Source organism: Lactuca saligna, chromosome 5 (assembly GCF_052625555.1).
Source record: "Lactuca saligna cultivar CGN05327 chromosome 5, ASM5262555v1, whole genome shotgun sequence".
NCBI classification, from domain to species: Eukaryota; Viridiplantae; Streptophyta; class Magnoliopsida; order Asterales; family Asteraceae; genus Lactuca; species Lactuca saligna.
Window position 1 is genome coordinate 294,873,782 of NC_136421.1, and position 16,256 is coordinate 294,890,037.

At 34.9% G+C, this 16,256-nt stretch overlaps 1 protein-coding gene and 1 pseudogene across 2 annotated transcripts; both read left to right on the forward strand.

Annotated features, from left to right (window-relative positions):
- Positions 1-6,752: 6,752 nt before the first annotated feature.
- Positions 6,753-8,812, forward strand: LOC145048261 (protein OCTOPUS-like). Its single transcript, XM_078996707.1, has one exon. The coding sequence runs from the start codon at positions 6,983-6,985 to the stop codon at positions 8,648-8,650; it is 1,668 nt and encodes a 555-aa protein (XP_078852833.1). The 5' UTR covers positions 6,753-6,982; the 3' UTR covers positions 8,651-8,812.
- Positions 8,813-12,671: 3,859 nt separating this feature from the next.
- Positions 12,672-14,019, forward strand: LOC144998331 (protein-S-isoprenylcysteine O-methyltransferase B pseudogene; annotated as a pseudogene). Its single transcript, XR_013660258.1, has 2 exons — positions 12,672-12,809; positions 13,331-14,019. The product of XR_013660258.1 is annotated as a protein-S-isoprenylcysteine O-methyltransferase B pseudogene (transcript).
- Positions 14,020-16,256: the final 2,237 nt, after the last annotated feature.

Below are 16,256 nucleotides of genomic sequence, written 5' to 3' on the forward strand. Positions count from 1 at the left end.
ATATAACTTCCATGGGCTCCCCCCTGAGGTCTTCTATGCCTAACCAACAAAGTACCGACACATTTACATACATACTAGGCATATCAATAATTATTCTACAATAATCATCTCAACTGACTGATTGGGCCGACCTTGGTGCTTTCGACCCATTGGTATGGTGAGGAGACTCACCTCGAATGCAAAAGCTTCCTGAATGGCATCCTTAGCTGCCGCCCCACCGACTTCCCGAGCTGTCAATACCAATCGGTATACCTAATTAGCAATTAAGTTCCATACTATAATCCTTAATCCATACATGGGGTAAAATAATGATTCTACCCCTGGCCTAGTATGATCTAAAACTAAGGCCCAAGCCCAAAACAAAAGCTCAACACTATAATGTCCATAAATCCATCAATGGCCTAATTTTCCAAATTGGGCCCCCACCCCTTATGGGCCTTACTCTAATCCCATAATCCCCTTCATTATAATGTGCTTTACTCTAAGCACCCCTTTGGGACTAACTTGCTCAAAGTCAAAGTCAACAGTTAAGGTCAATAGTCTAGTTGACCCAACTCGTCGAGTACCTTCAATGTTCAGAAAACCAGGAAAGACCCTAGCCTACCCGTCGAGTTATCTCATCGGCTAACTGAGTTTGCTCAGTATCCAGAAATCGGGAAAACCCGACCCACCACGTCGAGTTTCCCCTGTCTCAACATATTTAACCCATTTACAGTCGAATCTAAAGCCCCAACTACGGATCCAACCCCCTTAGGGTTAAGATACCACATAATGTTGCTAACTTTACATCCATGAAAGGCATCAAAGGCTAAAAACACTTAGTCAAAACTTGTCAAGGGAGTTAGAGCATGAAAGAGGGCTAATACTTGATAAAGTTGGCAACTTTAAGTCCCCAAAGGCCCTGAGATGTCAAGATCTAAATCCATATCCTCATATCATCCTTAAAACCAAGAATGGTACGAAACTAGACTAATATGGCCATAAACTTTCATAGAAGAAAATCTAGGCAATGGAAGGTCAAGGTTTCAACTTTATACCTTAAAATGGTTGCCACAACAGAGTAAACACCGGATCTACAACATCTCCCTTCAACTATGTACCAACCACTTCAAGCTTCTTCACATAAACACCAAAAAGGCACTCCTTAAGCCCTCACACACTCAAAATGGGAGATGAGACACGATTTAGGGCTTCTCTGGACAAATAGGAGTGATAAGGGAGGCTACAAATGAGGCTTAAGGCCTTTAAATAGGGAACAAACCCATCAAATTAGGGTTTTCCTTTCCAGTGTCTACTCGTCGAGTAGACCCTTCATTCCGCGTCCAAAATGATCTCTACTCGATAAGTTGGAACTCCCCAACTCTTTGAGTTCCAGCGCAAAAGTCTAAAAATGCTGAAAACTGAATAACACATAAACCAAGCGTTACATTTTCCATATGACATATTAGGTCCTTGTGATTTATTATATGTAATATGATGGATATGAATTTTTTCCATCAATTGAGGGCTAAATTTTTGTGGTTCTAAAGACTTTCCCATAAGGTGTAAAATTGATTCATTCACATACTATATATAGAGATTACAATACGTGCAGATCATCAATCGATCATTCTTCCGCCTCTTCAATTTTTCTCATTATAGAACACCATCATCTAGTGTGTGAAAATACATCTATCAGATCTGATCACAGACACCATTACGGGAAGTTTAGTATTATCACAAAAAGACATCATCATCTTCAATCCTCTGAAATTATTTATCCTTTCAAATAAGTATTCTTCATATTCGATTTATTGTTCATCGAGTAATCAAGAAGTCAATCTTATATTAAATCAACATTTAATTCTTACAAATAGAAATAAAAAATCTTTGCAATAATTTGGTCTTCTCAAAATCTCCAAGAAATCTCCCAAAATCGCCCCCAAAGATGCTCCGAAAACCGTCTCTTATGAAAAATGACGACTTCCCTTATTTTATTAACTACTTACGTGCTTGCCATAAGACCATGCGTTTTTAGCATGGTCATGCCTTTTTGCCTATGTAATTTTATCATGACCATGTATTTTAGCATGACCATGTGTTTTTAGCATTGCCTTGTGTTTTGACCATGTGTTTTTAACATGACCATGCCTTTTTGATAAAATTCCAATAAGTCTTCACACTTGGCTCCATCTCCGGTCTACCTTCACCATGAGTCATGTTGCTTAAATATGTGATAAAAATGACAAACACGACACGTGTCGGTGTGACACGACCCGTGTTTCAAACATACTCATTTGCTATGATGATATGCAACGACTCATATTATATCTTCATGCTTTATTCCATTGCATAATCAGTCCATCTTATCTTCAAGCTCCAATGTTCAAAGCTTCAAGATCCATGCTCTATGCTCCAAACTCCATGTTCCATAATGGTTACAAAATAAATCAAAAATAGTGAAGTACTAGGCATTCTCAATAAAATATGCAGTTGCTCAAATAATTAACTAAATGCAAAAATTATGAAATTGAATGCTATGAAAGGACAGGAATAAACATGCCAAATAGGTGCATAAGATGCACATATAATAGTCAATAAAATATGCAAATTTCCAAATAATTAACTAAATGCAAGAATTATGGAGTAGAATGCTATGAAATGACGAGAATAAACATGCAAAATAAGTGAATAAAATGCACCTACCATATATTTTATAATACGTTGGACTATGTTTTTCTTTTCGTTTTAAAGCTTATAAATTTACAATGATATTTTTGTATTATTTTGATATCGGGGATTGGTTTTGAAACTTTCTTTAATAAAAGTTATGATTTTTAGTTAAACTTATGTTGTTTTAAAAAGTTAAATTTTATTGCAAATTTTGGGACGTTACACAATAGAAATGTGTATATGTTTTTTTGAACGATGGACAAATTGCATTAGCACAAAAAATAAAGGACTTAAGCAAGAAGCTCAAATTAGGAAACAATATAGTTTAAAGTCGGGGACATACAACAAACAAACCAATCTACATTACGAAACTTAGAACTGAACTGATATAATCAATAGAACCACTGCAAATATCATCCGCCACCGACATACCAACTCGCCTTTCATTTTTGAAGATCAAAGCATTACACACCTTCCAACTAATTCAAAGGGTAGTATAAATGATTGCCAAAACCAATTTCTTCTAGTTCTTTCCAGTTGCAATTGAATCATGGAGCTCCATCAAATACATCAAAGAAGTCGAACCATCTCCAATAAGACCACACCATTTGATCAACCAATTCCACATGTATGTAACGAAGCTATAGGAGAAAAAAGCGTGCTCGATGCTTTCCTCAACAGAGTTACAGAAGGAACAAAGGTTGGAGGAGATGTGAATGCCTTTTTTGATTAGATTATGATGTGTTGTTAACCTTTCTTTAAACAATCTCCAAACGAAGTAATTAATTTTCAAAGAAAGCCAATTAACCCAATTGCAATTCATCACCTCACAAGAACCTGAATAGTCAATAATATTTCTCAATGATTTAACTGAGAATACCCTGTCGAGCCACCCATCCACATCCATTTGTCAAAAGCACCACACAACTAGAAATTAGCGAATATGTTAGAAAGTTTCTAAACTCGAGCATCTCCCTTCCACTTCTTAATTGACAAGACCATCCCCAAATCTAATGTTGCTCTGAATCAACCCATGATGTATCTGTCCATAACCATGCAATCTTTGTTTTTCTCAAACAAGTAAAACTTTAGAAAATGTTTGTCCAAATAGATGAAGAAGAAAATGGTGTAAACATATGGCTGTATGGAGTGGTATGTATAATAAATATATATTAAAAAAAAAGTAAAAAAATCGAATTATAACCGTTGATGGCTAGTTAGCGAAGTCAGACGTCACTTTCTTTATATTCGCCATTGTAACTCATACTGTAAACCACAATTAACCACGACCATGGCGTATCACATGTTGGTGATTTTAGTGTTATCAACATATTTTAATGTAGTTAGTATTACTACTGAGATAGGTTGAGTTCTGTTACTCACCGAGATTGGAGGTGTATCGTGCACACTCGGAATGATAAATATGAACTTGGGATACGGGGGTCCGAGGGCAGCTTTCCTAGGTACAAGGTTCCAAGGGGCAACTCCCCCGACGGGTTCCAGGGGCAGCTCCCTAATGGGGCCCAATGGGAAGATTCCCTAGCGGTGGTTCCGTTAGCGGATAGGGTCAAGGGATAGCGCCTCGAAACCTAAACATATTTTTTTATAGTATCATGAATGACTCCAACTATGCACTTTTCCGTTAAAACTTACTTATGACATCATGATGATGTAAGCGTCAACTATGTCCAAAAACTACCGTTTTTTGCGTTAACTTTAGTGTAACCGAATTTTAACCACTTTATTCCTTGTATAAATGGAATGTAAAAGTTTCAGAAAAAGGGTTGAACTCTCATGTATATGAAATTGATCATAAGCAATTCAAAAGTGACATGACTTTTAAATTGTCATTTTTAGATTATTCAAATCTAATTTAGTGATACCCAAAACCATAAGATCAAAATAACAGATTTTAAAAAATGATTGCAATCAGGATCCTAAAAAATATCAAAGTTTATTGATATTCTAAAAACTCGAAATCTACCATCACATACCAATGGAATGGAGTTCACAGTCAATAGTCTGCCACGTAAATCTTGAACGTGCTTGTTGCCGGTACTAGCAACGGCCTAAACCACATGTACCATTTTTAAAATCTAGTCAAATATGTGATTTCCAGTTGTATTGTAAAATGTTGGATGCTGTGTTGATATTTTGTACTAATATTAAAGATTATTTGATATTTGACATTTGTTGTTAGTATTTTGTTTGGAGAAGATACCTTTACTTCTTCACGAAAGTATCCAAAGTCCCGATAAATGAGGTTACACGAGGCATCGTATTTCGGGTAATGCATACGCACACTTCCCTATGTTTGGGCAGAATGCACGTGCATCCTGTTGGCTGCCCGCGGTCAGCGGCAACTCTAAACCACACTCACACAAGGTACCAAGAGTCTAGTACCACCGGAGTAAAGTTTCCAGATCTCAGAATATTAAGTTTCACTTTTTAGCCCCCTTACTTTTCACTTTTGATACATTTCACACCCAAGCTTTCTTTTATCATAAATGTTCCACCTCTGTTTTCTTCGCTTTTACCCATGTTCTAATGTTCTAATGCCAATGGAACCTGATAAGTTTCTCTATACATACTCTTAGACCTGGATTACATAATGATTTGTTCTGGTTCTAATTTTAGTCAACATGCTAAAATAATGCCCATATTGAGTGTATCAAACATCCTTTATAACCCGATAAATATGTATTAAATTATTAAATAAATAAGATAACAACATCAACGAATTTGTAGGTTGGTTAAAATAACCGTAAATTTAACATCCCCCATTGTTACTGCCATCAATTCAAAAGTATAATATCATCATCTTTTTAAAGTTAAAAGGTGTTCAAAACCATATATCCAAAATTTCATACCATAAAGCACGATTGTTTTATTTATTTTTATTTGATTAATTAGCTACTTATGTAAAATAGATTAACTTACCATAAACAAAAACTAAATGAAAAGGCTCTATAACATAACCTTAGTATTAAAAAATTTAAATGAAAAAACATAAGTCATTATTTTTTTTTTTTTGAATTAGAAAAATAAATATTTCGATTATTATATACCCAAAAACTAATAAAATGACTATCCAAATCCGAAAAATAGAATATTCATAAATTCAGACAAATTTGCATCTGATTCCAGAGACGAATATTTTTTTGAACACCCCTACTGCATGTACTTTGTGACACTCTATGGTTGTAAGTGTTAGGTAAAACCCTATGAGTTAATTCAGATTATCGTTCTTTTCAACAACTATAAAAGAATCGATAAACGCAAAACGAATACTTGGAAACACAACAGAAGAGAGTATCTAGAACAACATGCTAGCCGAATTCACATAGAGAGCAGAGAGGAGAAGAGATCTTAGATTTTTTCGTGTTGAAAAAATAGGACATGAGAAGTCACGTTTATATTAATCTAAAAACCCTAAAAAACCAAACTAATGACGACATCTAACGTATCATAGGTTGCCACATCACACTTTGTTTACTAGGTAAAATCCTAGGAGTCGGCATTATCTGAAAGCTTTTGGAAGGTTTACGATGCTTATCCATGAAGTCAAAGCGTCGTCAACTCTTACTTGGTCGCAAGAAGTATCACAATTTCATCTATTCATCTTGTTTTATGTGAATGATCACATCATACATATGTTAGTCCCTTTATGATCTTGTGTATCTAGTTGTACATGGTTTTTCCTCTTAAGTTTTTTTTTTTTTTTTTTTTCATAATTATTTAGGTTTACATCTATAAATTACAGTTAATGTTAGGAAATTCAAATTGATTCAATGATTAATATCTTAATCAAAATTAATTATAATAAGGATTACACAAATAAAACATTGCGGGTGAGTTTGAAGAAAAATATATTCCGATCCAAATCCAAACCGATATTACAACGTAAATCTTGCAAAATATAATGTAAGGAGCACGACTTTCACATGCGGGGATATATATGATGCACCCCAAAACCATGTAGGTAGTACCACATAGCGTTTACATAAAGTTATGTTGGACAATTAAAAAAAAATGAAGTTGGGGGAAGAAACGTGAAACTTGGTAAAACATTATTATTATTATTAAACCACATAATGTAGCGAAAAGATATATTGTTCTTCTATGGCGGGTGGTGAGGTTTATGAAGGGTTTCTCTGCTAATACTCGGATTCCTTTTTGTCAGCACTCTCTCTCTCTCTCTCTCTCTCTCTCTCTGGTTTGCAGTACAGAGTACGCCTTACTACAGTTACCCTAAAATCAATTTCTTACAGAAACCCTTAATTATGATCCATTTCTGAGCCGTTACACACCAACGCTTCTGCTTCTGTCAATGATGCCGGATCCCCAAATCCGTACCACTACCAGAAATCGTAATCGTCCTCGGCGTCTCTCCGCCTGCCACCGTCACCCTAGTGAACCCGTGACGGGGTTCTGTGCATTGTGCCTACGAGACCGTCTTGCCGGTTTAGATTCATCTGCTGCTGAAGCTGAAGTTGAGAAGGTAGCCGTTTGTAGCCGCCGTACCAGAGGCCACGCGGGTGCTTCTTCGTCCACGGCTGCTCCGGGGCTGCGACGGAGCAAGTCTGTTGCTGCTGAGAAAGGCGAGAGTTTGAACGGTTTGGTTACGGATCAACGGAGAAAGTCGTGTGATGTAAGAGGTCGTAGTACTCTCTCGGATCTGTTCGTCGTCGATGATACGAAGAAAGGAGGAGGTGGTGTTGCGAGGGTCGAATCGAGGAATTTAGGGTTCTCGAGCTTTGCAGAGCCGGTGTTGGAGACGAAGGAAGATGAAGAAGACGACGACGAAGAAGAACACGATGACGATGACGATGACGATAACAATGGAATTAGGGTTTCTGGTGATGTTTTTGTGCGAAATGAAGTTGATGATGATGGCGACATTGAAGAAGGGGATCTGAAGACGATGAAGGAGTTCATTGATATCGAATTGCAGAACAAGAGGAGGAATTTTTGGGAAACAGCTTCTGTGTTCAGTCAGAAGTTACGAAAATGGAGACAAAAACAGAAGCAAAAGAAGCAAAACAGAGACTGCAATGGCGGAACCGACATTGATAGGTCGAAATTAGGGCAATTCAGAGATACCCAATCTGAGGTAGCAGACTACGGATTAGGTCGTCGATCTTGCGATACAGAACCCAGGTTTTCAATCGATGCTCATAGACTGTCTGTTGAAGATCCAAGATTTTCCTTTGATGAACACAGATCCTCTTGGGATGGATACATGATCGCAAGAACAATTCCTCGCCTTACACCAATGCTGTCCATTGTCGACAGCATGATCATACCTCCTCCTGTAAACAGGGGCACAACTACCACCATGGAAAACCTGCAAATGCATTCCATAAGTGAAGATGGAGCTAGTTCTGGTCAGTCTAACTCTAATTCAGACGCGTCTACATCAAATAGAGGAAGCAGTTCAAGCTCCATGAAGAGTTTCAGCACCAAAACAACCGGATTAGGAGGAGATGAAGTGAAATCCGCCTCAAATGCCAGAGTATCACCTGCAAACGATGTTATCTTCCAAGGAACAAAGCTGGTGATCACCGAAAACGAATTAAAAGATTGGCATTTGAAATCAACCAAGAACAGCAACATTGCATCTGTATCTGTTTCAAACACACCGATTTCAACATCAGTCAACAACTCATCAAACACGCATAAAAAGGCAATACCAAGTAAATGGAGAAAGGTGTGTAATCTATGGAGTCACAAGAAGAACTTAGAAGAAATTCCAGAAAATGTGAATTCAAATCCAAAACTTGATCGAAACACAAATTCTATGAATTCAAGAAACTTTGTGTTGGATAGGAACAGGAGCACAAGGTATTCAACTAGTGATCTTGATAATAATGGTTTATTAAGGCTGTATTTGACGCCATTTAGGAACTCTACTAGAAGGAGTAAATCTGGAAAAAGCAGCAGCAGGGGAAGAAACATGTCCCCATCAATGGCTTCCAATAATTTTCAGCTGAATTAAACTTTTAGGTACTCTTACAACTTAAGTAGAGCATAAATCTGTAGAGCCTATTAATTTTCTTGTTATGTGCAAAAAAAAAAAAAAACAAAAAATTTAACTTAATGCATAATGTTTACTTGTCTCGTGCTTGGTCCTCTAATGAAAATAATACAAGTTTAAATATTTATCTGTTATTGTTAATAATGTCCAGAAATAATCCATATTCCATACCCAAAATTTGGTCACGATTTTCTTGTAACTAGAAAGCACATCTGTCTTTTTGCTGTTTTGAGATTTTATTATTTAGGAAAAGATGGATTCCAGTACTTGAAAAAGTAAGGTGACAAGCATGTGTGTAGATATTCTCTGCCCCAATTCCATATACCCAGGGGTAGGGGTGGGGGTGTTCCCTACTTTTTATAAGGTACATGGGTATTACTATATTATCTAATATACAAGCGTGCCAGTACCTTTATCTGCCATGTTTTTGTGCCTTGCCCTTTTGCAACCACTCCCATGATATGTCCTCAAAACCCGACTTGGACAAGTCTTTTTGGTTCAGAATTCAGATCGGGTATTTGGTTATTCGGGCCTGGATGAGCTTTTATCAGTTTATCTACAGTGGAACTTAGCTCTATTATTGGGCTGACCCGACTTCTTACATTGTTTTATTTTTTATTTTTGGTTTTTATATTAACAATGCCAGTAGAGGTGAATATGGTATGTTAACACATTTTTTTTTACGGAAACTGTAGAGGTTGTAATGCCTCTTATATCTCTTTATATTCTCACGATTCAAGATTCTTCGAGATCCCACAACATTAAAAAAGACTATCGTCCCTTTAGTTTTGTCCTATGTTTTGTTAAAGTCATTTATAAAATCCTCGGCAACTGCCTAAAAAAGTCATTCTCTCGGTTGTTAGTTGCGAACAATTGACATATGTGGAATGCAAAGCATCTTATGGTCCGTTCATTATCAATGAAATATGTAGTTAGACGAAAAAGGCAAAATTAAAAATGATTTTTAAAGTTGATATTGAAAAGATGTTTTGAGATTTTCTAGATTCAATATTGGGCAAATGAATTTCGGGGACAAATGGAGGAAGTGGATTGCGGGTAGTATTAAATTTGGTAGAACTTTGGTTATTTTAATGGATCTCAAACTAACAAGTTTGCTATTTGGCGGATGGTTGGTAAGGGGACTCACTTCACCCTTCCTCTATTCCTTTTAGGCTCACTGGTATACTGGCCATGAAACTCATCGTGGTCTGCCTGGCTACAAACCACTGTTGTGAACACCACCCGAGTGTTAAGTGGTAGAGCTAGTGGTTGAAGATTTCATGGTCAATTGTGGTGGGAAGTCCGAACCACCACATCCAATGAGCTTCTTTCCCTCTATCCCTCTCTACCTCTCTACATTTTAAGTAATTAAAATACAAGATTACGAAACCGCTACAACCCATGGAGATTCCCCTCCACTTGTATGCATTATTGTTTTAGGGATAAAATCCTCACTCATACACTCAAAATTAGATGAAATTAATTTTATTTTTTTATAATATATTTTAATATGTAAACTTAAAGTAAATAATTAGTCAAGACGACCAATCATGTAACTTTGTCCATCCTTGTGGAAACAGATTATTAAGTTGGGACAAATAAAACTCATCTTCTCTGACTAACCAAATACATTGTGGTTTCAAATACTTATCATTCCTACAATATTGCTTACTAATGGACATACTAAAAACATTAAAAAAAGATTCTTTAGAATTCCAGTAGAAATGAGCGTAAAATAGAGTGGATGAATTCCAATTCACACAGAAAGTCCAGTTGAAATAGCTCTGGGTACAAGTGTTCGAACTCCAAGATCATCATCATGTGATTGTATATGAACATTGATAGGATCACCTATTTCATCGATGATATACATTTTCCATCTTACTAGACAAACCTTGTTTTTTGACTTAGCAATTGGGAATGCATCTATTGTGACAATACAAAAAACTAGCAATAAAAATGAGGTTTTCATGGGTGCCATTGACGAGCGATTTTTCTATCACACTTGCATCGACATAAATTCATTATATATGGAGTAAGAGATTGAGTAAATATATGCATAACTAAAAAACTTTTTAGAATTGTATTGTTATAGGCATTATATCAAAATATTAAATCATGTATTGATGGCATATTTATGATTTTATAGACTATAAATAATGTCAAGCAATTAGCATTAAATACCCATAATTACTATCATTCCTTATCATTTTCGAATCTTTCTTTCGAACTTTCAACCTTGATTTTTACCTCTCTCTCAGTTCCGTCGTAGAAAAATGGTTGCTCTAAGCAGCGAGAAATTCGTGACGAGACCATGAAACCCGATAAAAGAGATAATTTTGACTAGGGATGAGCGTAGGCGGGTACCCGCCTCATTTGGCGAGAACCGGAACCGGAACCGGAACCGGCGGTTCCTAGAAAGTTAGAACCGGAACCGGAACCGGTCTAGGCAGTTCTTCAATTTTTGGAACCAGTCCCAGAACCGGCGGTTCCGGTTCCAGGAGCGGGTAACCCGGTTACATCAAATTTATTAAAAAATTTCAATAAAACTATAATTTATTTCGGTCGGAATCGAATAAATTCGGAACAAAAATGGACAAAATCGGATCAATATTTTCTAAATCGGTCAAAATAGCGCACACATATATTCATACTAGATACCAATATATATATATATATATATATATATATATATATATATATATATATATATATATATATATATATATATATATATACCGGTTCCGGCGGTTACCCAGCGGGTAGCGGTTCCTAAAAAACGAGAACCGGAACCGGAACCACTTAAGGCGGTTCCGTAACTTTAGGAACCGGAACCGGAACCGCTTAAGGCGGTTCCAGTTTCGGAACCGGAACCGCTTAAGGCGGTTCCAGTTTCGGAACCGGCAGTTCCAAGCCGGTTCCGGTTCCGAAAGCAGATACCCGGTTCCGATGCTCATCCCTAATTTTGACCTGTGCATGAGTCTTTGTATTAGAAGACCCTGTCATCACAACGTATTCAATGGATGAAGTTTAAAATTGGAGCAAATAGTGGATCGAGTAAGGAATAGGGTACATGTATGGTTCATTTTGAGGGTAGATTATAGACCATCAAAAACATTTTTTTCAAGAGATCGGTGAATGAGCTTGTACGTGGTGTGTTTACATAGTAGTACCTTGTGCCAAACAAATCACAAGAAAGCTTTAAATTTATATTTTCATAACCAGAATAGAGGATACACATATTTGCCCAATTTTGAAAAAGTTTATTAATTTGGTCTTTTTTTTTTTTTTTTTTTTTTTTTTTTTGCTTTTTTATTTATTTATAGTTTATGTTTAGCTTTTATGTTATTTACAGGTTTGGTCCAGATCTTTATATAACTATGTTTTTATTTTTATAAGGTTTTTAGTTTTATATATTTGGCCTAATTTTAGAAAAAGTTTATAAATTTGGTGTAAAACCTCCCCCCCCCCCCCCCCCCCCACCCACCCACCTTTTTTTGTAGTCTCTTGCTATTTTTTAATATATATATATATATATATATATATATATATATATATATATATATATATATATATATATATATATATATATATATATAAATTTGGTTCAAATCTTTATATAACTTTGTTTTTAACTTTTTTATAATTCATTTTACAATTTTTTATATTTTACATCCTCATTTTTATACATGGTTTTAACAATTATATTAAACTATATTACATTTACCGAGTGGTATAAAATCAAGTTATGGTACTTCTGTATTACATTTACCAAGTGGTATAAAATCAAGCTATGGTACTTTTTCAAATGATTTAATTACACTTTTGGTCCTTTTAGTTTTCAAATAAAAATTTGGTTCTTATTAAATTTAAATATGGGGGCGCTTTTTGCATTAATAGAACTTCAAGGGCCATTTTTATTTTCATTGCAAACTGTATTTGGCTTCTCCAAAACTAATCTCACCACCTCACGCCTCTCTCTACATCTACGACGGATGCCAGCCACGGTGGCGCTTCAGGCTCTCATCGGAGGCTACTCGGAGCGGCGACGCTTTTACTATTCCTCTACAGTATTACACTCGATCTCTTCTCAATTCGATCCATCCCTGACTTCTTTTGTGTAAGTATTTCCCTCCTTTTTACGTAACGCTAATTGCCATGTATAAATGTTTGTTTGATTACATAAATAGAATCCACATTTCTTCTAGGTTTAGGTCCGTTGCGTTTACTGGATCTGTTTTGATTTTTTTCTCCTTTATTAAGCTCTTTATACTCGTTTGTGGAGATTAAATGCTTGAATTAATTAGGTTCCGATGTTCCGAGTCAGAAATTTGTGTATTTATTTTTATATAAACGCACAATTTATGAACTGTAGCTTCGTGTTAATTTTAGAGCCGATAATCATTTCAATTTCGCTCATTGTTCGTGCAAAAACGAAAGAAAACGAAGTTGATTCCTTGCTTCATGACTGCATATTTCTGGAGAAAGTTAGAATGTGTCAGAGGGAACTGGATTGATTATGCTTGTTTCATCTTCTCCTTTAAGAAAAATACATAAATACACTGCATGTAACTATGAATTACAATAACCATCTTTCAACATTATAATCAGTGATGTAAAGCTGTTTCTTCTCCTTTTCAGGTCTGAAGTAAACCCTTAATAGGCAATAGCCTTTGTTGAAGAAATGACAGAAATGTTGAAGGACACATCTGAGAAACAATTATCCCAACTCTTGTACGCGGTATTCTTCTTTCATGCCTCTGAATACCTTTTAGCAATTGCATGTCATGGGAAATCAAAAGTAACAATCGAGTCTCTTTTAATCAGCAAAGACTACCTCTTAGCAATGATCTTATCCATGCTAGAATACCTACTCGAACTACACTTCTTCCCCAGTTTAAAAACCAATTGGTCAATAAGCAACACGGGACTTATGTTAGTAATTCTTGGAGAAACCATTAGGAAGCTTGCCATTTTAACAGCTGGAAAGGCTTTTTCTCATATTATTCAAAGATACCATGAAGATGATCACAAATTAATCACTTATGGGATTTATGGAGTAATCCGTCATCCAGGTTACACTGGTTTCTTGATTTGGTCTGTAGGCACTCAGATAATGTTGTGTAACCCTGTGTCAACCATTGCATTTGCTATAATCCTTTGGGATTTCTTCCATAATAGAATCCCATATGAGGAGTTTTTCTTGAAACAATTTTTTGGGTTGGAACATGATGCTTATGCTCAACGGGTTTGGTCTGGGATTCCTTTTGTGAAGTAAGTAATTAACAACACATTCGTAAATGTCTAACCTTTCTATACAGTTGCAATGTGTGGAGGATTTGAATTTAATTAATTAAGAAGTTTTGGATTTACATTTTACACAACATAACAATTTGTAAATGAATTTGAATTTGATTAATTTTATGTTTCTAGATTATATAGTCATGTTTGAAGGATGTGATATATATGGAGACAATGGGTAGGTAGAGGTGGTATAATTTTTGTTGTTCATTTTATAAATAATTTATGTGCTAAATGTGATATCCTAAGATCACAATAAAATGACATTCAATTCGTGAAAATTATCCTATGCATTTGTGAGATCATTTTTTTCCTGACATAAAGCGACTTTACAGGCCATTCACGAGATCTCTTAAATTCATTAACTACTTTTATTACGTGTTTTAAAAGATGACATTTTTTCGTGGGTATTAACCAACATGATTGATTAAGTTTGATCAAGTCACATGCAGCTGTTTCCCAAGCATAACTTAATTCAATTCACTAAGAACTAATAATCATTCTATCGTTTGAACTACTGAGTTTTCCGTAAGAAATAAATTATTAAGGTTCAAATAAGAAGTAAGAGCCGATGACATTTTTGAAGTACATGGTTGGATTGCAAACATAAGAATGATATGAATACTTTGAATACTTTAATTTGTATGATCTTATTTTATAATGATATTTGGGTGTAACTTCTAAAAATTTAGAAGTATATCATATGAAAGTGAAACTTCTTTAACATAGATTTAGAAGTATAAATCTACATGAATTACCCAACGACTATGTTTTCGGATGGTAAAGTAAAAGTGTGAAATTGTGAAGTCAATATGTGACTTAAAGCAAACTTTTAAAACAATAGTATCAAAAATGTGAATATGTAATGTTGAAGTATTGACTCAACATTAATATTTGTGGTGAAATGGCTCCATATAAATGGTAATATAAAGATTATTCTATTTATGATCTTTTTTTTTCCTGAACGTTTGGTTAATGGTTAGAAGTTAGTTAGTTACTTAGACTTGGATTTGAACATGAAACCTCCTATCTAAGATGCTTTCCAACTCTACCAAGTGGGCTAGCCCCACATTGACCTATTTATGACTACCTTGATAAATAGGATCTTTGCAAGAGGATGTCTTAACCATTACATGCAAATGGTTAACGTAAAAATTGCATTAAAAATATGATATTGGCAAGGAGACCCATATATCGTAGGTTCATATTTACATCTAACCGATGTGAATTCATAAATACATGTATGTATGCTTAATGTATTAAGTTAACACAATTATAGAGATATTCAAAAGTGACTATGTTGTAACTATATTGATGATAGTAAACATTCCCAACCTAAGTTGATCGAAGATCCTAAAATCTAGTTTCAAAAGGGAAAACTTAATTAAATATAACAAAATTGGATCACTATTGGGATAATCCCAACCCATTCATATGAAGAAAAATGATATAATTTAAGCTAATAGGCTTTGATGCTAACATGAAAATAATCAAAATTTAGTTTTTAATGATTATATTTGAATCACATATGTAAGAGAGAAGTGAGATCATTCCAAAGAGAATTATTGGGGCACAATTCCTAATATAGTAGCAACATTTTTCGTTAGTATATTGACTTGAGCAAATCAATTGTATAAAGCAGTATAATCTCCTCAACATTATTGTAATAGATACACATGGAACATTTTATCATCAAAGTATATGAAATAGTCTTTGAGCACATCTAATGTTAAAAACACACATTGAATTATTATAACATTTTTACCATTAAAATAAGTAAATATTCTGACTTTATGCATGAAGTTAGGGACATGTTTTCTTATTAATATTATACGAAAAAAAAAATCAAAGAAAGAGGTTATATATATGTAATCAAATGGGGCGAACAACTTCACCAAATATAATCGTAATGTTCTTTAATATATATATTATTTTGATTGACCATGAATTACATATTGCTTGTTAATTGACTAATGTGTAAATATGTAATTATGTTATTATGAAAAGAAAGTGAGAAAAGGAGATGACAACTTCATGTATTATTCTCATTTCAGATCGCTAATTAGACAAAAGTTTGTTCTTCCCCATTTGCTATATAAATGAACTCCATGCCTCATATCCTTCAAGGCCTCTCTCATTTACTTTTTCCAAATAAGAAGCTTTCTAGGAATTTTCTTATATGTGTAAAGGGAATTCAAAGTTAATAGTATATATATATTTTTAAACCGGTCCAAGTTTAAACCGATTCTAACCGGTTCAACCTGAT

Excerpts from the sequence above, each read along its gene's own strand:
- LOC145048261 (XM_078996707.1), top strand. The coding sequence starts at position 6,983 with ATGATGCCGGATCCCCAAATCCGTACCACTACCAGAAATCGTAATCGT.